General features: G+C 42.1%; 1 protein-coding gene across 1 annotated transcript in view; it reads right to left on the bottom strand.

Annotated features, from left to right (window-relative positions):
- LOC126457367 (fork head domain-containing protein FD2-like) overlaps positions 1-22,093 on the bottom strand; it is a 61,459-nt gene that overhangs the window by 6,456 nt on the left and 32,910 nt on the right. The window contains exon 2 of the mRNA XM_050093615.1: positions 3,607-3,889. Coding sequence (XP_049949572.1) covers positions 3,607-3,889 — 283 coding nt within the window. The remainder of the gene's footprint in view (positions 1-3,606; positions 3,890-22,093) is intronic.

The raw sequence follows: 22,093 nt of genomic DNA, 5'->3' as shown, positions 1-22,093 counted from the left end.
TTTGTACAGCATCAGTACATCCACTGTATGTCTGAATGTGCGGTCTGTTGGCTTGACTGTGTGGAGGATCTATGTAATTTAAAGTGAAAGCTGTAACGGAGTTATATTGTGCGAACGCATCCTTACGGTAGTTCATGTATAACTTCAGTGTTTCCGGGCAGCTCAAATTAATTTATACACTCAAAGAAATGTAATAGTAATACAAGACAGGACATAAAATGATAGAAACCGGTGTTAATCAATGTAGACATTAACACTGATGTACGTTATCTTTTTCTCCCATAAATAATTACGGAGAGTACAGGATGATTACGAACGGATCGTGTTCGATTTAGTTTTATACTCACTATTTACAGAATTTAGACTTTGTAATCTATCTGGAACACTGTTTTAGTCTGCCCGGAACTCTGTTGTACGGTGTATCGACCAACAGCGTTCAAGTTGGCGATAACTTTGTTGGGGCATTGTTTAGTGTTTATTCTGTGAAGTAACACTGGCATTAGCGATTCATTTTTTCAGATCAGGCTATGGGTGAAATACACTTCTGGTCATCAAAATTCCAACTGCTTATGGCACGTATACAGTATAGCAGAAGAATAAATGATTAAATTTGTAAGTGATCGTACGATACACATTGCGCGCAATTTAGTATGTAGACTTTTAAATGAACACATCGCCATTCGAATGTTTTGTTGCTTATTTAATTTATAACTAAGGTTTCGGCATTTTATGCAATTTTCAAGTGATTGAGATAATGTCATTAACATATAATGCACAACCCAAGCTCAAAATTGGCCACAAATTAAGAAAAATATTGGTTCTTCATGAAATATGGGGAGCCAATATTGTTCTTAATTTATGGCCAATTTTGTGTTTGATGTCCTGCATATATGTTAATGACACAAACTCAGTCGCTTGAAAATGGCATAAAAGGCCGAAACCCGGGTCGTAATTAAATAAACAAGAAAACAGTCAAATGGCGGTGCGTTCATTAAAAAAAATGGTTCAAATGGCTCTGAGCACTATGGGACTTAACATCTATGGTCATCAGTCCCCTAGAACTTAGAACTACTTAAATCTTACTAACCTAAGGACAGCACACAACACCCAGCCATCACGAGGCAGAGAAAATTCCTGACCCCGGTTCATTAAAAAATTATTGCACGACTGTTGCTCAGTAAGATCAAAAACTGTTTAGTACCTACAGCTGGCCCTCCTCCCGGCAAGCACAACGCCTCTAACCCAGCTAGGCATCGGGTCGAAAGGCGGCTGGATGACAGATACGGGTTCATCACTCCATGCTGTTTCCGCTCTATGCCAGTTTACATCAATCATTGTGCCTTATGAATGGTGGCATACAACTCTCTCGACAACCCATGACCACATGCTTTCCATGGGTGAGACATCTACAGAAGGTGCTGGCCATGACAAAAGTCGAAACCTTGTGTATTAAGCTAGGACTGGACAGTACGGGGAAAATGCGGTCTCGTGCTGTCTTCTTGAAAGATGTCAAGGAGACAGGAAAAAAAGGGTGCAGCCACTGGCCTTAACACGCCAGAAAAAAGGCTGAAAAGACGATGTGGTGACACTCATTTTTTTAGCGTTGTCGTTGGGCGTGCTTGTCTGCTGCTGCGTCGACGGTAGCTGTACCGATGGTTAATGTAGTGCTCCGGACATTGTCTTATGTTTTCTGTGTATGCTTGTCGTGCTGTAGACAAGACCGTTTCCTGACGCAAGATACGTGACGTGCCTGTACAAGCTGCACGCATGGCTGAGTGAGCAATGTGTCCTCTCGAGTGATAGTCGCTTGGGGTCCTCAACTATGGCGCTCCTCAAACCATCGGTTCCATATTGGCATGACATTTACTGGTCCCCCAACCACATATTGGGATAACATTTACGGGTCCCCCAACCAACACGAGAAACAATATCGCAGAATGATAAAAAACAGCAGTCTCGGTAAGACACGCTCCAGCCATTGTTGGATTACGACATGTACTGGGACGTTTCTCCTTCTTACTCGGGGCGCGAAATGATACTGTTACATTCAAACAACATTCAAATTTGATTTCCGAAAGAGAAATGTTCTGCGTAATCTTTAGCAATGTACGAAATGTAGATGCTGCTATTCCTGCTTGCTTTAAGGTGTTATGCTGAAATGCTACTCATTTGCATACCTATAATACACTACTAGTCCACCTTTGTAGCCGACAAGGAGACACACGGCTGTCGGATTTTTGTAATTTTTTATATTTATGGTACGTAAAAATCAGAATTCAAATAAAGGTGCAGAAAATTAGTTCGATGAGACTCTCAAAAATTCTGGAGAAAAGTGACTTATAAGTTCCGCGACCATGCTTAATATGCTAAAATGAGATGGATTTTTTCGACAAGCAGTGTGGCTTTGTGGTAGAGTGCTGCGTGGAGGGCCGGAGTTCGATTCCAGGCGGTATCAAATTTTTAAACAAAGGCGCATGTTCAACGAGCATTTCCGTGAAGCGTAGAATACATAAGACGCAGGAGACTGGTATTTGCTAAATCGACGCTCATTGCGGTCATTTTTTTTGTTTTTTTTTTGTTTCGGTTCGAATACCTACACAATTAAAATGTAAAATTCATCAATACATGCTAATTGACAGATCCAACTCTCATTTCTATGAAAAATTCACATCTTCTTATTTCTAATTATCCACTGCATCCAAATTTCAGCCCTTATTGCAAACAGAAATTCTTAATAGCGCAACTTTTATAAAAGATTGATGACTTAAAAAATTATAAATTACATTTTGTTTATATCTTACGCTTGAGATAAATGCTCATTGAACGTGTACCTTCGGTCAACAATTTGATTCTACATGGACTCGAACCCTGGCTCCTCCTCTCAGCGACCAAGCACTATATCACAGAGCCACACTGCATCTTGAATAAAAATTTACCTTATATTGGCATGTTAATCATGACTGGAAAACTTTACAGTCTTTCTTTTTAAAGAATTTTTTGGAGTTACATCGATCTGCTTTGGGGGAGATGTGTTTGAGTTCTGAACTTCACTTACCCTAAGTATAAAGAACTACAAAAATCCAGTTACGGTGTGATCCCCTTGTGAGAGTCAGCGCGGCTGCCTGCCTTGCGGAGGATCCGTCTTCGATTTCCGATACTGCCAGGGATTTTTCCTCACTCGGCGTTGTGGTGCTAACTGAGGAGCTACTCGACAGATTAGCAGCGGTCCCAAGCTCAAGAAACCCAACTACGACAGGGAGAGCGGTGTGGTGACCACTGCCCCTCCATACCGCATCAAATGGTGCCTTGCCCAGGATGACACGGCGGCCGGTCGGACCGATCGGCCCGTACAGGGCTTAAACTCAGATTTTTTTTACTTTTTAGTACACTTCATATCAGTTTACGTTTGTTGCATTCCGTTTTCCTAGTGTTACAATTATAACGGTCAGCAGTGTAAGTTCCACCGATGAGATCTATTAGGTAATACCCTTGGCTGCTCATTTATAGAACATGAATAAATCTAAATGATTTTTCAGAAGCCATTACGTCAGTGTGTGAAGCGATACTCCCATTGCATAGCAAACATGAACAAATGCTAATACGCACCTTTGCCACTGCTTGCACCCGCCTCCATGTCCCGGTCGCGTGGAACCTTGATGAAGCAGTCGTTTAGGCTTAAATTATGACGGATGGAGTTCTGCCAGCCTTGTCGGTTGTCCCGGTAGTACGGAAATCGCTCCATGATGAAGCGGTAAATGCCGCTCAAAGTGAGTTTTCGGCCCGGGGAAGAACTGATGGCCATAGCTATGAGTGCGATGTACGAGTATGGCGGCTTCTCTGGCTTTGGTTGTCGGCTTTCCGCTCTTGGCACAACGGGAAGACAGCTCCACTGCAACAGCAAGTGACGTGCATGAATATTTGCTGGATTTCGATATGTTTCTTACTTTGACATTAAACAAGACTCTACAGGAACAAAAAATTAAAAAATACTCCATGATTACGTGTGAGCAATAATGAAATATAGTTACATTTTGGCTTAAAAAAGGGCCATTCTACTGTGAGAGCTACTTATCCGTTCACAGGACACAAGATGAAAACGTTCTACATGATACAATGTCGCCAGTTTCGCTTACCAGCAAGTTATCCAAGATACCTAATTGTGACTCAAGCTTAGCATTCTCTGAGATCCTTCATGTTTCCGTAGAAAATATGGACCATCTCTTGCATGGTTTACTTTAAGCGGCGTCTTTCAGCCATATGAATATATGCCAACTTTAAAGGAAATAAAAATCAATAGTGCACACATATTGATGCTCGTAGCGATAGCAACAAACAGAAATCATGCACTCAATGAATCTAAACATGGTGGATATATAGTGTATCCCAGGAGGAACGATCAGTACAGGGATATGACAGGAACGCCCTTTTGAAGCAAGAAACGTCATGAGGACATAAGCCCATTCTGAGCGGTTTCAGAAATAGAAAACGTTTAATGTATATTTATTATATGTGGCGCCCACGCGTGTGTGTTATCCACCCAACCTCTCTGACGTTTTATTCTAGCCCAACCTACCTCGTTGCTTTCAACCTCTTTGCTCAGAATGTCTTTCTGCCATTAACTAGCCCGATGAACGTGCAGTTGTCCATGGTGTGTTAGTAGGGCGAGGAACTGAGAGTGTATCAGAGAGAAGCAGCAGTTATCTGTGTTTATATATGAGCTGGCTAAAATACCAGACTTCTATACTTTTGAAAAATATGCAAATATTTTCGGCTTCTGCGATGTTATTGTTCCTGCTGCTGCCGAATAATACCGGGACGATTTCTGACAGGTCGAATTCCTTATCGTAGAGTGTGTACCAAAGTTTACAGCACATTGATTGAAACAGGTATTCTTACAAGATGACATTTTTCTTCTGAATGTGTAGTTCAGCAACCGGTGCAGGAACAGCAACAATAGTTGAAACGGTGCAGCGTAGTCCTACACGCGGAAAACTTGTACCCATTTCACATACAGTATGTCCACTATATCCACAGTGGCAACAGTACCACACGACTTGAATTTTGTCACTGGTTAATGGACAATCATCATTTCTTTCCATTAATAGCATTCACTGATGAAGCCTTGTTCACGCGGAATAGAAACAACAACACTCCTAATAACCATCGAAGGTCGCAGGAAAACATACACGCTACAGTAGAAACAAATTTCCAAGTTCGTTCTTCGACCGATGTTTGGTGCGGTACGATTGGTATCATGTTGATAAGTCCCGTCGTCTTAGAAGAGCGAGTGAAGGGATAGAAGTATTTGCATTTTTTTTTTTTTTTGAAAATTCGTTTGTTGAACACCCTGAGGAAGTTCCTTTGGCCACACTCACTGCAACGTACATCCAGCCTGACGGAGCCCCTCCACATTTTACCAGATGAGTGAGGGAACATCACAGCCACACCCTAATCTCTCGATTGCTCGTGGTAGTACAGTTAACTAGCCACCAAGATCGCCAGACCTTACGACATTAGATTTTAGTTTATGGGGTTGGATGAACTCTGAAGTGTACAAACGAAAGGTGAATACCCTGTACCTTCCACAGATCGAAGTGACATGATCCTCATGGATATGAAGTAACTCAGAAATATCTTAACCATGTTTTCATTTAACGGGTAATAACAAACTTGACACAAAACATGTAAATATACAATATACGAAGATACGTATGACAATTTTTGAAGCCGTTGTAGCCACACAGCACCAAAGAGAAAATCAGTTTACAGTACTTATTTAAATAGGTAACATTACTATGCTCAAGACGTACAGAAGTCAGATTTTACGTAACATTCACATTATCTCGTATTATATCGATATACAAGTAGTCCCACCTAAACATTTCACCGCCAATATCTCTGACAGCGCAATAGATGTTAACAAACGGCTTTCACGGGTATGAATGTACGGCAGCGGCTCACGAAAGTAAATACTAGGAGACATTCTAAACCGTATGCAAATATAGGTCTCAACGCAAACTTATGTTTTTTTTAAAATTGGACAACCCATATTAGTCCATACGCAATCAATAACGCGAGGAATCAAAATAATAAGGTGTTAGTTGCATCGTAATACGAGAGTTGTCCAGAAAGTAAGTTCCGATCGGTCCTGAAATGGAAGCTACAGTGAAAACCAGAAACGTTTTGTTTGCAGCAGTTAGGTACACCTTCCACCTACTTCTCTACATAGCCGCCGCACCAACTTCGATTGCTGTCGTAGTGTTGTATCAACTTTCCAATATCTTCGTCATAGAAAGCAGCCCCTGTGCTTTCGGCCAGTTATCTGCACTGGTCTGCAGCTCGTTGTTTGCGGAAAAATTTTGTCTTCATAGCCAGCTGTTCTTGTGAGTAGAGATGAGACTCAGGGGGAGCCAATTACGGACTGTATTGTGGGTGATCAAACACATGTCATCGGAAACGCTGCAGGAGCGTCTTCATTGCCCCTACAATGTGCGGCCGAGAACTGGCATGAAGAAGGAACTGCTCGACAGTTGTGTTATGTGGGCTGCATGACACAGGCGAAATCTCTAACCAGGCCCTCGTACTTGGCGGAAGACACTATTCCATACGCATCTTTACGTGCTCACTGTTCACTCAAAACTGAAAAGAGCGACGCGACACGATCGACGGGCATACTAGAGACACTGCCCAACACATCTGTGCAAAGCTTTACCCGATTTTCCCAGTGGTTTCCATTTCACGACCGATCGGAACTTACTTTCTGGACAACCCTCGTACATCAGTTACATCCCGAGAAACTGGAACGCGAAGTTGATGCGTGAAATGAACGAAACGCGCCGCAATTGCGCTTCCCACGATGCAAGCGTGACCCCCATGTTGCTTCTGATTGACGGGCTAAGATGCGACAAACGCTGTATTTACATATTGCTATGCTCACTGTTAGTACGTGGCCTGAGAAACATACACATCTCCTGTCACCCGTCATGAAAACAAGGACGCTGCTTACTCATACGTGCTTTATTGAACTTTTCGACAGTACTAAACCGGGCCTAACGGTAACGAAATACCGATAACCACCGACCAGAGTAAACAAAATTAATGGCTGTCAAAGGGTCGCACAGAAGGATACACAATGGTACAAGCCAGGTACAGGACATGTCACTCAGTATGTTTAATGACTACGATACAATTGAAAAGTTGCAGATGGTGCAACGCATACATAAACGCACAGTAGTACCAACAAAACCAATATACGTCTTCTCAGTAATGCGCAAAATGTATGCCGGTGTACAATCTCATGTTTCACAGCCGAAACGCTACAACGTATGCTCGAAGAGATCGGCCATTTACTTGGCGACATCGCTGTGCGCGCTCCATCACGGATCCAGTCACGGCTGTCAGTGTTCGTGGTGTCATTGCAGCATGTGCAGCGGTAATCCAGCTTTCACTTGTCGCCAGCAAAAAGACTCCAAGGGGGTGAGGTCTGGCAACCATGCTCGAAATCCCTGAATGGGGCTGCCCCGTCCAATCTACCGATGTCAGGATTGTTGGTTTAGTGCCTGTCGTGCCACCATAGTATTATGCGCAGGCCCTCCATCACGTTGATACCACATTATCTGACACAAATGAAGGTGTAGGTCTTCCGTCAGTCCAAATAAGGTATATCTCAGGAACCGCTCGCACTGCCGACCATTAAGAGTGCCATCAATGAAATACAGGTCAGTGATGTGCTGTCTTACAGTACCACACCACACACTGACACTCCACTGACTTTGAAGTTCAATCTGGTGAATCCAGTGGGGGTTTCCTGGCGACCAGTAGTGCACATTGTAGAAGATGACTTTCCCATGGTTCGTAAACGTGGGACCATTGGTAAACAGTACCCTATGCAGAAAGTTATGCCCTTGCCGTGGAACTTACTGACAATATTCCAGGCAAATGCGAACGCCGTTGTCATGGCGACCTTGATGTAGCGCCACGTGGTATGGGTGGACCTCCGCGTTTGCAAGATACGCATCACGCTGGTTTGAGGGATTCCTATCAGTCTCTCCATTTCTCGAATACTTGCATGAGGGTTTACTGCAGTGGCCGCCACAACAGCTGTCTCTGGTTCTTCAACTGTTATGCCTTCACCCCGGATCCACCGCCCTGTCTCGCGAAGCCTTCTAACAATATTCATGAAGATAGCACAGATCGGATGACGTCTGTTAGTGTAGCGCTGGGCATACAACCGTGCTGCACGTCAGCCATTTTGGTGACATTCTCAGTACAATAATATCATATCAACCATTTACTCATCTGTGAATACCATGTTATTCACAATATACATAAATGACCTTGTGGATGACATCAGAAGTTCACTGAGGCTTTTTGCAGCTGATGCTGTGGTATATCGAGAGGTTGTAACAATGGAAAATTGTACTGAAATGCAGGAGGATCTGCAGCGAATTGACGCATGGTGCAGGGAATGGCAATTGAATCTCAATGTAGACAAGTGTAATGTGCTGCGAATACATAGAAAGAAAGATCCCTTATCATTTAGCTACAAAATAGCAGGTCAGCAACTGGAAGCAGTTAATTCCATAAATTATCTGGGAGTACGCATTAGGAGTGATTTAAAATGGAATGATCATATAAAGTTGATCGTCGGTAAAGCAGATGCCAGACTGAGATTAATTGGAAGAATCCTAAGGAAATGCAATCCGAAAACAAAGGACGTAGGTTACTGTACGCTTGTTCGCCCACTGCTTGAATACTGCTCAGCAGTGTGGGATCCGTACCAGATAGGGTTGACAGAAGAGATAGAGAAGATCCAACGGAGAGCAGCGCGCTTCGTTACAGGATCATTTAGTAATCGCGGAAGCGTTACGGAGATGATATAGAAAAACTCCAGTGGAAGACTCTGCAGGAGAGACGCTCAGTAGCTCGGTACTTCACCGAGGAGTCAAACAGTATATTGCTCCCTCTTGCGTATATCTCGCGAAGAGACCATGAGGATAAAATCAGAGAGATTAGAGCCCACACAGATGCATACCGACAATCCTTCTTTCCACGAACGATACGAGACTGGAATAGAAGGGAGAACCGATAGAGGTACTCAGGGTACCCTCCGCCACACACCGTCAGGTGGCTTGCGGAGTATGGATGTAGATGTACATGTAAATGTAGAATGCCTAGAACGGATGGACACAAATTACAATATACAGTATGTCGGTGCCATGCATCTAAATGTATTTGCACACAGAACAGCCTGCTTCGTAGTAAGCCATTTCCACACACAGCGCCGATTGTGGCCCGTTCCTGCACACAACTGCAGAGGCGAAGTGTTGACCCCGGCAGCGTAATGGGGCGGCGTACACCAACTGACAGTGTTCCGTAGTCTGCATGCATTGTGGCAGGAATCCCTATTATTACTTTCTGCCCTCGGGATAACAGTGAAAGTAAGAATGTGTACGTCAATCATATCGCGATTACGAGCAACGTGCGGGTCCCGCTTGCATCGCGAGAAGTTCAATAGTGGTGCGTTTCGTTCATTTCACATGTCAGTTTCGTGTTCCAATTTTTGGGGATGTAATTGATGTATTACCATGCAACAAACGCCATTATTATTGAGAGTTCTCAAGTTATTGACTGCGTATGGAATAAAATGGGTTTTCCATTTTAAAAAAAATGGTAAGTTTCTCACATGTGTGAGACTGGTTCTGCTCTGTCTTCCTACCACAGTTGCGCAAGGATGCTCTATGAGTGTTTTAGAAATTTATGATGAACAGAGTTCAGAAGAGTACGGCAGTACGGAAAGTGTAATCAGACAATGATCTCATGTTGGTTCCACTACACTCCCTGTATACGAAACATTAATGCTAACAGAAATAAGTGTATGGGTTCAAATGATTCAAATGGCTCTGAGCATTATGCGACTTAACTTCTGAGGTCATCAGTCGCCTAGAACTTAGAACTACTTAAACCTAACTAACCTAAGAACATCACACACATTCATGCTCGAGGCAGGATTGGAGCCTGCGACCAAGTGTATGGGGTCGGGCATAAATGTATGTTAGCAACAATGAAAATGTTAGATTTTGATTATCCAGGTTTACGTTTTACTCTAATGGTTGAAGCGTTGTCTAATTCAGTCAAAAATTACACTTTTTTTCAAGCATTGAATATTGGTCAGCCACTTGACGTAGTCCTTATTCTATTTATTTCTACTGGTTTGTATACTTTAATTTTTAACATGGTTAACTTTCTTAGTTATTTGTCTCCCTTAAGTGAAAAAGAAGGGGTACCCGTGGTCTAGAGGTAGCGTCTTTGATTCATAATCAAAAACGTCTTCGGTCCCGGGTTCGATCCCCGCCACTGCCTAAATTTTGATAAATAATCAGCATTGGCGGCCGAAGACTTTCGGCATAAGAAGTCAGCCTCATTCTGCCAACGGCCTTGTCAAAGAGGGCGGAGGAGCGGATAGAGGTTCAGGGCACTCTCTTGTCCTAGGGGTGGGAAATTGCTCCTAAAGGCGGAAGAATCAGCAATGATCAACGACATGAGGATGCAGAAGGCAATGGAAACCACTGCATTAAAGACACTTAACGTGTATCCACAGGACATGTGGCCTGTATTTGAAGAAGTGTTATGATGATCTCTCGATTGGCAAAAGATTCCGAAATAGTCCCCCATTCGGATCTCCGGGAGGGGACTGCCAAGAGGGAGGTTACCATGAGAAAAAGATTGAATAATCAACGAAAGGATAACGTTCTACGAGTCGGGGCGTGGAATGTCAGAAGCTTGAACGTGGTAGGGAAACTAGAAAATCTGAAAAGGGAAATGCAAAGGCTCAATCTAGACTTGGTAGGGGTCAGTGAAGTGAAGTGGAAGGAAGACAAGGATTTCTGGTCAGATGAGTATCGGGTAATATCAACAGCAGCAGAAAATGGTATCACAGGTGTAGGATTCGTTATGAATAGGAAAGTACGGCAGAGGGTGTGTTACTGTGAACAGTTCAGTGACCGGGTTGTTCTAATCAGAATCGACAGCAGACCAACACCGACAACGATAGTTCAGGTATACATGCCGACGTCGCAAGCTGAAGATGAACAGATAGAGAAAGTGTATGAGGATATTGAAAGGGTAATGCAGTATGTAAAGGGGGACGAAAATCTAATAGTCATGGGCGACTGGAATGCAGTTGTAGGGGACGGAGAAGAAGAAAAGGTTACAGGAGAATATGGGCTTGGGACAAGGAATGAAAGAGGAGAAAGACTAATTGAGTTCTGTAACAAGTTTCAGCTAGTAATAGCGAATACCCTGTTCAAGAATCACAAGAGGAGGAGGTATACTTGGAAAAGGCCGGGAGATACGGGAAGATTTCAATTAGATTACATCATGGTCAGACAGAGATTCCGAAATGAGATACTGGATTGTAAGGCGTACCCAGGAGCAGATATAGACTCAGATCACAATATAGTAGTGATGAAGAGTAGGCTGAAGTTCAAGACATTAGTCAGGAAGAATAAATACGCAAAGAAGTGGGATACGGAAGTAATAAGGAATGACGAAATACGTTTGAAGTTCTCTAACGCTATAGATACAGCAATAAGGAATAGCGCAGTAGGCAGTACAGTTGAAGAGGAATGGGCATATCTAAAAAGGGCCATCACAGAAGTTGGGAAGGAAAACATAGGTACAAAGAAGGTAGCTGTGAAGAAACCATGGGTAACAGAAGAAATACTGCAGTTGATTGATGAAAGGAGGAAGTACAAACATGTTCCGGGAAAATCAGGAATACAGAAATACAAGTCGCTGAGGAATGAAATAAATAGGAAGTGCAGGGAAGCTAAGACGAAATGGCTGCAGGAAAAATGTGAAGACATCGAAAAAGATATGATTATCGCAAGGACAGACTCAGCATACAGGAAAGTCAAAACAACCCTTGGTGACATTAAAAGCAACGGTGGTAACATTAAGAGTGCAACGGGAATTCCAGTGTTAAATGCAGAGGAGAGAGCAGATAGGTGGAAAGAATACATTGAAAGCCTCAATGTGGGTGAAGATTTGTCTGATGTGATAGAAGAAGAAACAGGAGTCGATTTAGAAGAGATAGGGGATCCAGTATTAGAATCGGAATTTAAAAGAGCTTTGGAGGACTTACGGTCAAATAAGGCAGAAGGGATAGATAACATTCCATCAGAATTTCTAAAATCATTGGGGGAAGTGGCAACAAAACGATTATTCACGTTGGTGTGTAGAATATATGAGTCTGGCGACATACCATCTGACTTTCGGAAAAGCATCATCCACACAATTCCGAAGACGGCAAGAGCTGACAAGTTCGAGAATTATCGCACAATCAGCTTAACAGCTCATGCATCGAAGCTGCTTACAAGAATAATATACAGAAGAATGGAAAAGAAAATTGAGAATGCGCTAGGTGACGATCAGTTTGGCTTTAGGAAAGGTAAAGGGACGAGAGAGGCAATTCTGACGTTACGGCTAACAATGGAAGCAAGGCTAAAGAAAATCAAGACACTTTCATAGGATTTGTCGACCTGGAAAAAGCGTTCGACAATACAAAATGGTGCAAGCTGTTCGAGATTCCGAAAAAAGTAGGGGTAAGCTAAAGGGAGAGACGGGTCATATACAATATGTACAACAACCAAGAGGGAATAATAAGAGTGGACGATCAAGAACGAAGTGCTCGTATTAAGAAGGGTGTAAGACAAGGCTGTAGCCTTTCGCCCCTACTCTTCAATCTGTACATCGAGGAAGCAATGATGGAAATAAAAGAAAGGTTCAGGAGTGGAATTAAAATACAAGGTGAAAGGATATCAATGATACGATTCGCTGATGACATTGCTATCCTGAGTGAAAGTGAAGAAGAATTAAATGATCTGCTGAACGGAATGAACAGTCTAATGAGTACACAGTATGGTTTGAGAGTAAATCGGAAAAGACGAAGGTAATGAGAAGTAGTAGAAATGAGAACAGCGAGAAACTTAACATCAGGATTGATGGTCACGAAGTCAATGAAGTTATGGAATTCTGCTACCTAGGCAGTAAAATAACCAATGACGGTCGGAGCAAGGAGGGCATCAAAAGCAGACTCGCTATGGCGAAAAAGGCATTTCTGGCCAAGAGAAGTATACTAATATCAAATACCGGCCTTAATTTGAGGAAGAAATTTCTGAGGATGTACGTCTGGAGAACAGCATTGTATGGTAGTGAAACATGGACTGTGGGAAACCCGGAACAGAAGAGAATCGAAGCATTTGAGATGTGGTGCTATAGACGAATGTTGAAAATTAGGTGGACTGATAAGGTAAGGAATGAGGAGGTTCTACGCAGAATCGGAGAGGAAAGGAATATGTGGAAAACAGTGATAAGGAGAAGGGACAGGATGATAGGACATCTGCTAAGACATGTGGGAATGACTCCCATGGTACTAGAGGGAGCTGTAGAGGGCAAAAACTGTAGAGGAAGACAGAGATGGGAATACGTTAAGCAAATAATTGAGGGCGTAGGTTGCAAGTGCTACTCTGAGATGAAGAGGTTAGCACAGGAAAGGAATTCGTGGCGGGCCCATCAAACCAGTCAGTAGACTGATGAAAAAAAAAAAAAAAATAGTTCAAATGGCTCTGAGTACTGCGGGACTTAACAGCTGAGGTCATCAGTCCCCTAGAACTTAGAACTACTTAAACCTAACTAAACTAAGGACATCACACACATCCATGCTCGAGGCAGGATTCGAGCCTGTGACCGTAGCGGTCGCGCGGTTCCAGACTGGAGCTCCTAGAACCGCTCGGCCACTCTGGCCGGCTCCCTTAAGTGAAGACTATAATTTTTTAAATACTGATATTAATTTCTTTTTCTTATTTATTTAAATGTATTGTTTGGATTTTACACTTTGTACCGAAGATGAGGAGCTTTTCATATCAATCCTTTAATATTAATCTGAACCTTTTAGCTAATGACTTTACATTGTAATTTTCTTTCCGATCTATACATTTTCCTAAAATTTTAAATGGCTTTACACATAATACAAACAATGCAATGTCTATATTCAATTATTGCAAATAGTACTAGCATAAAAATATTCTTTTAGTAAATCTTACTGATATAAAATTTTTTAAAAAAATTCTCCAGTAATAAACCACACAAATTTCAGAAATATTATAGCCACAAACAATGTTACATTTATTATTCTAAAAAAATATTATTCTAGTAGACAAAGTGGTTTTTAGGAAATATTGCGTTGATAATCATGCATGAATAAAACGTTAAAGTATTATGCTCATCGACAATAAATTAACTTTACAAAAATGTTGCTTATATATAGGTTTTTTTAAACATTGAAAGGTGGCTACACTGAGCCACAGCGCCAGAGATTGCGCCAAAGAGTATTATTCAGCCGCCTCCACTGGCAGTGCTTGCTGAGAAGTCGTAGTGGAGAGTGCTTATTGAGAAGTAGCAGGAGGCAGTGCTTGTTGAGATGTGGTAGTGGAGAGTGCTTATCGAGAAGTCGTGGTGGAGAGTGCTTGTTGAGATGTGGCAGTAGCGAGTCGTAGTTGAGAAGTTGCGCTAGTGAGTGCTTGTTCAGAAGTTGTAGTATTGTTTTGATGGGCTAGACACCAGATGTTGTTGGATTGGGGATGCTGTAATGATCAGAGTGTACCTTTTCGTCAATATATATGAAGGTAAAAAAAATTCCTTTTTTTTCATTATTTCAATGTCTTAAACAATAATGCCTATTTGTCACAGGTTCAGTCAACAAAGCATCTGGCTCGTGTTCTTGTATTAGACTGTATTTCTGGTTTCTATGTGCAATTATAGTATTTCTGTTTATTTTTTTTATTACTTCAGTATAAATGATGTTTAAAATATCTGGTCTTATTGAGGAAGAACCGTGCCAGATGTGTACGTTGAATCACACTTCCACACACAGAACAGCTACACTTGTGTTTTGTTGTTTCGTAGGTTTTATAGTTGCTGGGGACTTAATTAATTAATTGTGTTAACGGAAGTTTTCTTTCATTCTTTGTTGTTGTTCTATGCAGTCAGATTGCGTACAAATACTGGTCAGGGCCAACCGGTTACGAGACTTCGTAATCGGACATTCAGCTACTAAAATTATAAAAGTATTTGCATGCATAAAATTTAATTAAGCCCCCATGCAACATATTATTCTAACTAAGACTATAAGTACATAAAACATTACTTTACAGAAGACTCATGAAACGAAGGTTAGGAAAAACTGTTATACACTTCTTACTCAGACACATATACATACTGTATAGAGAGATGTAAATTGCATCAAATCGGTATAAATAATCAAAGTCCTATGTTAATGGTTGTGTTTTTTTCAATTTTTCAGTGTCTGACGCAGATCTTTACCTAATTTTGACCAGTATTTTCATACGATGTCTACGAATGTTCTTGCGTGAGGCTGGCGACGAATGTGTTTGCATGAAGCTGAAGAACTTGTGTGAAATGTTTGTCGGTAAACGTTCGGGTGGGCAGCGTTATTCTTCGTCGATTTGTAACAGAATGTTGCCATAGTTTGGTGTTACAAATCACCATCCATCTCTTGGCCTTTGCGGCGCCTCCGCATCGTAGAACATCGTTGATCTCGTCCATTCACGTCCCACATACATTTTCAGTTGTCGTCCGCCGCATCGTCATGGGCAGTTGACTGTTTCTTGCAGGAGGTTTGAGTACAAAAATCTTTTCTTAGAATTTACTTTATGCCTAATTTACGCCCCTTAAGAAATTCTTTACATGATTCGAAGTCCTATCTCTGCGTTACAGTTCTAGTTTCTCTATCAGATTACAATTTGATCCTGATCTCTTAAGCTAATGAGACTCCTTATGTTCATTATGTGTGGTATCGTGGTGTGGCATGTTAGTATGTCATGCTATTAGGTCATGATTTATGCGTTTCACCTCTGCAAACTCTACATGCCACTAGAAGTTGCTGCATATAAAAATTTAAGGTACTTCTCATTTCTCTCTCTCTTCTTTTCCTCAGATTCCTGGTCACAACCTGTCTGAAACATACTTGAAGGCTTTATTGATATTATTTACTAATGCCTATAAGAGATTATTCATCATGCCTTTATAGGTTTTACATGATGAAATCCTAAACTTTTACCTATTCACAGTTCATTCTGTCTATACCAATTTGTTTGAGTGGTGGAACATCGTTCCTTAGGTCTCGAAGGTTCTTGCTCTTCCACTTACATTTGACACTGTACAGCCGTGGCTCAAAGAGAAATGTAGTTCTCTTAAAGGTGGCACTACCTTTTCCCACGTTTATCACAGCTTGTCTTTGGTTCACCTGTTATGATGTTCACTGTTAATTTCAGTATAGTAACGAAATTGGCTTCGGTCTTTTGACCTTGGTAAGAAAGAGTTAACCTTGTTTGTTTATTGACATACCCAGCATGAGTTTTGATGAGACGCTTCACTTTAATCTTTTACATTTTCAAGATCGGTAATTCTTCATTAGCATTGCATTGGTTAAACAAGTTATCTGAAATCGCTGTTTGCTCGTTTCCGCTGTCTGTGACTACATTAAATGGGATTTCTGCTACCATGGCCTTCATAACAGGTTGAATTTCTATCGGTTGCTCTGTTCTTCCTCATCTCCCTGCATTGAAGCATCCTCTATTGAATCATACGTGAGTAGCTTCAAGATCTTTACCTTCAAATTCGAATCTTCTGCCTCTACCAGTATCTCTCTCTCTTCTACAGCTTCTTTTCCACATTTAATTTCGTCTTCCCTCAGCTCAACTACATCTGCCTCTTCTTTCTTCGTGGAAACTCTCAAATAATCCCATCTAAATGCCCTTATTACATCCCTGTATCTTCCATCATGGTACACATTCGGACCTGCGCCCAATTGTAATATATTTTCAACTTCCGTCAACTGTACATTATCCTCCTAAAGTTCGTCTTCCCTGATCTTAGCCTCAAATAACTCCAAAATTATAATCACTCCGCCCCTATTCTCTTTTCCCGTTGTGCCTGCCTCTGGTAGTTTGTTTTCTTCGTGTTGTTGTTTTCCTGCCTTTACCTGATCCCTGCTTTCCTGTTTCCTGATTTACTGCCTGTCGTGACAGAATATTTATCTTTCTCGACGGTACGTTATCCTCTTGGTATCGGCTCTCCCTAGTTTCAGTATTAAATAACTATGAAATGCTAATTACTTTGCTTTTAACTCGACTTTCGTTATGCCTGCTTCATTTTGTCCTGGTAGTCCGTTGTTTGCGAAATATTCCCAATTAATTCCCGTCCAACCTGATGTTTGCGGTATCTCGACTTCTTTCGGTCCCTGCGGGTCTGTTCCTTCATCTTTCACCTCTCGTGTCAAAGTGTTTGTATTTTTCTTGTTACGCTGCTGGAGCATGCCAGGGTAGGTGTGCTGTTCTTCTTGGCTTGGGCGCTCTATCGTCAGTTCGAACATTTATCGAGGTTTGGTGGCTTTATCTCCACGTCTTCTTTCCGTCATTCCTGTTGTTGTTCGACTTGTGGATACGGGTTTCGTTGTTGTAAATTTGTAGGTCTGTTTGTCTTCCAATAACCATTGCGATTGCCCTTATTCCCTCTGTAATAGTTATTGTCATTCCTGGGTGCATAACCGTTGCCATTTCTTGTCCTGTAAACGTAACCGTTTCTTTGTTGGAATCTATTGTCACTTCTTGGCGCGAAGTTATCACGCGGTACGTAATAGCTGACATTCCTTCATGTGGTATCCGGTGCATTTCGCTGGCTTTCATTCACGTTTTCACGAAGGTTTCGCTTTTTTCTTGCCTCATTTTCTGAGAATATGAATTATAGTTCTCTTAAAATTCTTTTGAAGGCTTCCACGTCATTGCCTCCTCGCCCTACCAGTGACTGTTAGTATTTTAGTGGCAGCTTCAGGGTACACAATTTAATCAATTTTCCGTCGCTGTATGGCACATCCAAACACTGGTTTTTCTTTGCCATTGCTTCGAAAAATTGAACAGGCTCTTCTCTCCTGAATTTTCAAAGTATGGATTTTGTAACATATGTCACCCTATTTTGCGCTTCACTCGACCGATAGCGTGAGAGAAACTTATCTCTGAAATCTTCATATGATCGACATGTAGCTACTACGTTTCGCGTCGTTTCTGCTACTGTTCCAGACATATGGGCACACATAAAGTCTAGTGTTTGTGTTCTGCTAGTCCTACTCTGAATTGACCAATGAAGGTTCATGTTTGCAGTGAGTTTCCTTCACGGAAATGTTGAAGCTTCCTTACAGTGAGGAACTAATCGTTGTCCCTGTCACGTATTGGCTTGGTGTGTTGCCTGGCTAATCTTGCCACTTCATCATGTGGTCCGAATTGCTCCAAAAAGTATGCTTGTGGTACCTGACGTCTTTGTGTTGCCGACTGATATTCAAAGCTTCCGAAACGTGCCTGTTCTGTTACCAGTGACCGGATATCACGTAATTCCTCTTCCGCCTTTGACTGGAATCGTATTTGCGTGAAATTCTTTTTCGTTCCTTTGGAAACTTCTTGCTTTTCCGATGGCGCTATTGACTCGGCATTTGTTAGAGAATCAGAGCTTGTATGATCTTCATCACTTCGCTCTTGTATAGTTGGCAACAGTTCTTCTCTGACTTTTTCGAATTAATTCTTCGTTTTCGCTTCTGTTCTCAAGATTCGAGTACCGTACCTCTTGAGAATCGCTTTCATGGTGCATTTTTGCAACACATTATCTTCAACTAATTGTCGTGCTGTGCCCGCTGCTCGGCGTGTAATTACATTAACTTGTTTGGTTACCTTCGCAGTTTCACCGTGAGTATCGTCACGTAATGCTTTGTTGTCATCATGTGATGTTTTGAAGTTGTCACGTAATGCTTTAATTTTTATTTCGGTTTGGGCGTCATCCCGCAGTGTCTGCACGTCCACTTGGACCTTGTCAGTATCTGTTCTTAACTGCGAGTGACCTATTATTAAATTTTCCATCACATCTCGGAATTCTTTTGCCTCTCCTTCAACGTGATGTAATTGTTCTTTGATCTCTATGCTTTATATTTTAATTTCACGCAGTTGTTTTGTTGTTCCTGCGTTCGGCTCACATATCTGTTGTTGCAGTTATTTCACTGTTCCAGCACTTTGCTGACATATCTGTTGTTTTATCCCTCTGTTTTGTACCGTTATGGTGCGCGTTAATTGCTGGAGAATTTCTGACAAATTAACGGGTCCTAGTACCTCTCCTTCCTACGTGCTTCGTTCTGTGTTTACATTCTCGTGTCTGTTCAGGAGCTGCCTGCAGTGAACTGTGCGGTGACACATTGCGACTTGTATTGCTTGCACTCGGTTTTGATAGAGGTCTTATTAGTTATTACATGTACAATGGGTTCTCCATATTCAAGACTTTCCCCATCTTAGTGCTCCTCTGCAATATGTTGATCGCCATTTGCGGCGCCTTGTTGCTCGGTATTTACTTCCTGCTGCACTCCCTGTTCTATTTCTGGCGGTGTTGGAGTCGTCTGTTGTTCTGTCCTGTGGTTTCAGAACGCTATATTGCTGAGTGTCTACCTCTATTCAGTCAATGTCTCGATATACCATTACCAATTTCTCTGATTCCCAACTTTGCAAATTTGACTGACGCTCCCTACTTCGCGTAACCATACGATCATACGACCTTACTCGCTTCATAAATTTATTACATTCACTCTTTCTCTAGCGTTTCTAGTTCCTTTGACACAACAACAAGACTGTACGACTGTCACCAGTTGGGACAGAACCAACTTAACAACGCTTCGTCTGCCACCTGTGCGCTTGTAAGAAACAGAGAACCGACTCGTGGAGATAACATTTTGGACCTACTGATAACAAACAGACCCGAACTTTTCGACTCTGTATGTGCAGAACAGGGAATCAGTGATCATAAGGCCGTTGCAGCATCCCTGAATATGGAAGTTAATACGAATATAAAAAAAGGGAGGAAGGTTTTTCTGTTTAGCAAGAGTAATAGAAGGCAGATTTCAGACTACCTAACAGATCAAAACGAAAATTTCTGTTCCGACACTGACAATATTGAGTATTTATGGAAAAAGTTCAAGGCAATCGTAAAATGCGTTTTAGACAGGTACGTGCCGAGTAAAACTGTGAGGGACGGGAAAAACCCACCGTGGTACAACAACAAAATTAGGAAACTACTGCGAAAGCAAAGAGAGCTTCACTCCAAGTTTAAACGCAGCCAAAACCTCTCAGACAAACAGAAGCTAAACGATGTCAAAGTTAGCGTAAGGAGGGCTATGCGTGAAGCGTTCAGTGAATTCGAAAGTAAAATTCTATGTACCGACTTGACAGAAAATCCTAGGAAGTTCTGGTCTTACGTTAAATCAGTAAGTGGCTCGAAACAGCATATCCAGACACTCCGGGATGATGATGGCATTGAAACAGAGGATGACACGCAAAAAAAAAAGCTGAAATACTAAACACCTTTTTCCAAAGCTGTTTCACAGAGGAAGACCGCACTGCAGTTCCTTCTCTAAATCCTCGCACAAACGAAAAAATGGCTGACATCGAAATAAGTGTCCAAGGAATAGAAAAGCAAGTGGAATCACTCACTCAACAGAGGAAAGTCCGCTGGACCTGACGGGATACCAATTCGATTCTACACAGAGTACGCGAAAGAACTTTCCCCCCTTCTAACAGCCGTGTACCGCAAGTCTCTAGAGGAACGGAAGGTTCCAAATGATTGGAAAAGAGCACAGGTAGTCCCAGTCTTCAAGAAGGGTCGTCGATCAGATGCACAAAACTATAGGTCTATATCTCTGACGTCGATCTGTTGAAGAATTTTAGAACATGTTTTTTGCTCGAGTATCATATCGTTTTTGGAAACCCAGAATCTACTATGTAGGAATCAACATGGATTCCGGAAACAGCGATCGTCTGAGACCCAACTCGCTTTATTTGTTCATGAGACCCAGAAAATATTAGATACAGGCTCCCAGGTAGATGCTATTTTTCTTGACTTCCGGAAGGCGTTCGATACAGTTCCGCACTGTCGCCTGATAAACAAAGTAAGAGCCTACGGAGTATCAGACCAGCTGTGCGGCTGGAATGAAGAGTTTTTAGCAAACAGAACACAGCATGTTGTTATCAATGGAGAGACGTCTACAGACGTTAAAGTAACCTCTGGCGTGCCACAGGGGAGTGTTATGGGACCATTGCTTTTCACAATATATATAAATGACCTAGTAGATAGTGTCGGAAGTTCCATGCGGCTTTTCGCGGATGATGCTGTAGTATACAGAGAAGTTGCAGCATTAGAAAATTCTAGAGAAATGCAGGAAGATCTGCAGCGGATAGGCACTTGGTGCAGGGAGTGGCAACTGACCCTTAACATAGACAAATGTAATGTATTGCGAATACATAGAAAGAAGGATCCTTTATTGTATGATTATATGATAGCGGAACAAACACTGGTAGCAGTTACTTCTGTAAAATATCTGGGAGTATGCGTGCGGAACGATTTGAAGTGGAATGATCATGTAAAATCAATTGTTGGTAAGGCGGGTACCAGGTTGAGATTCATTGGGAGAGTCCTTAGAAAATGTAGTCCATCAACAAAGGAGGTGGCTTACAAAACACTCGTTCGACCTATACTTGAGTATTGCTCATCAGTATGGGATCCGTACCAGATCGGGTTGACGGAAGAGATCAAGAAGATCCAAAGAAGAGCGGCGCGTTTCGTCACAGGGTTATTTGGTAACCGTGATAGCGTTACGGAGATGTTTAGCAAACTCAAGTGGCAGACTCTGCAAGAGAGGCGCTCTGCATCGCGGTGTAGCTTGCTCGCCAGGTTTCGAGAGGGTGCGTTTCTGGATGAGGTATCGAATATATTGCTTCCCCCTGCTTATACCTCCCGAGGAGATCACGAATGTAAAATTAGAGAGATTAGAGCGCGCACGGAGGCTTTCAGACAGTCGTTCTTCCCGCGAACCATACGCGACTGGAACAGGAAAGGGAGGTAATGACAGTGGCACGTAAAGGGCCCTCCGCCACACACCGTTGGGTGGCTTGCGGAGTATAAATGTAGAATGTAGAATGTAAGCTAA

This window comes from Schistocerca serialis, chromosome 1, assembly GCF_023864345.2.
Source record: "Schistocerca serialis cubense isolate TAMUIC-IGC-003099 chromosome 1, iqSchSeri2.2, whole genome shotgun sequence".
NCBI classification, from domain to species: Eukaryota; Metazoa; Arthropoda; class Insecta; order Orthoptera; family Acrididae; genus Schistocerca; species Schistocerca serialis.
This window is presented reverse-complemented; position numbering and strand designations above follow the sequence as displayed.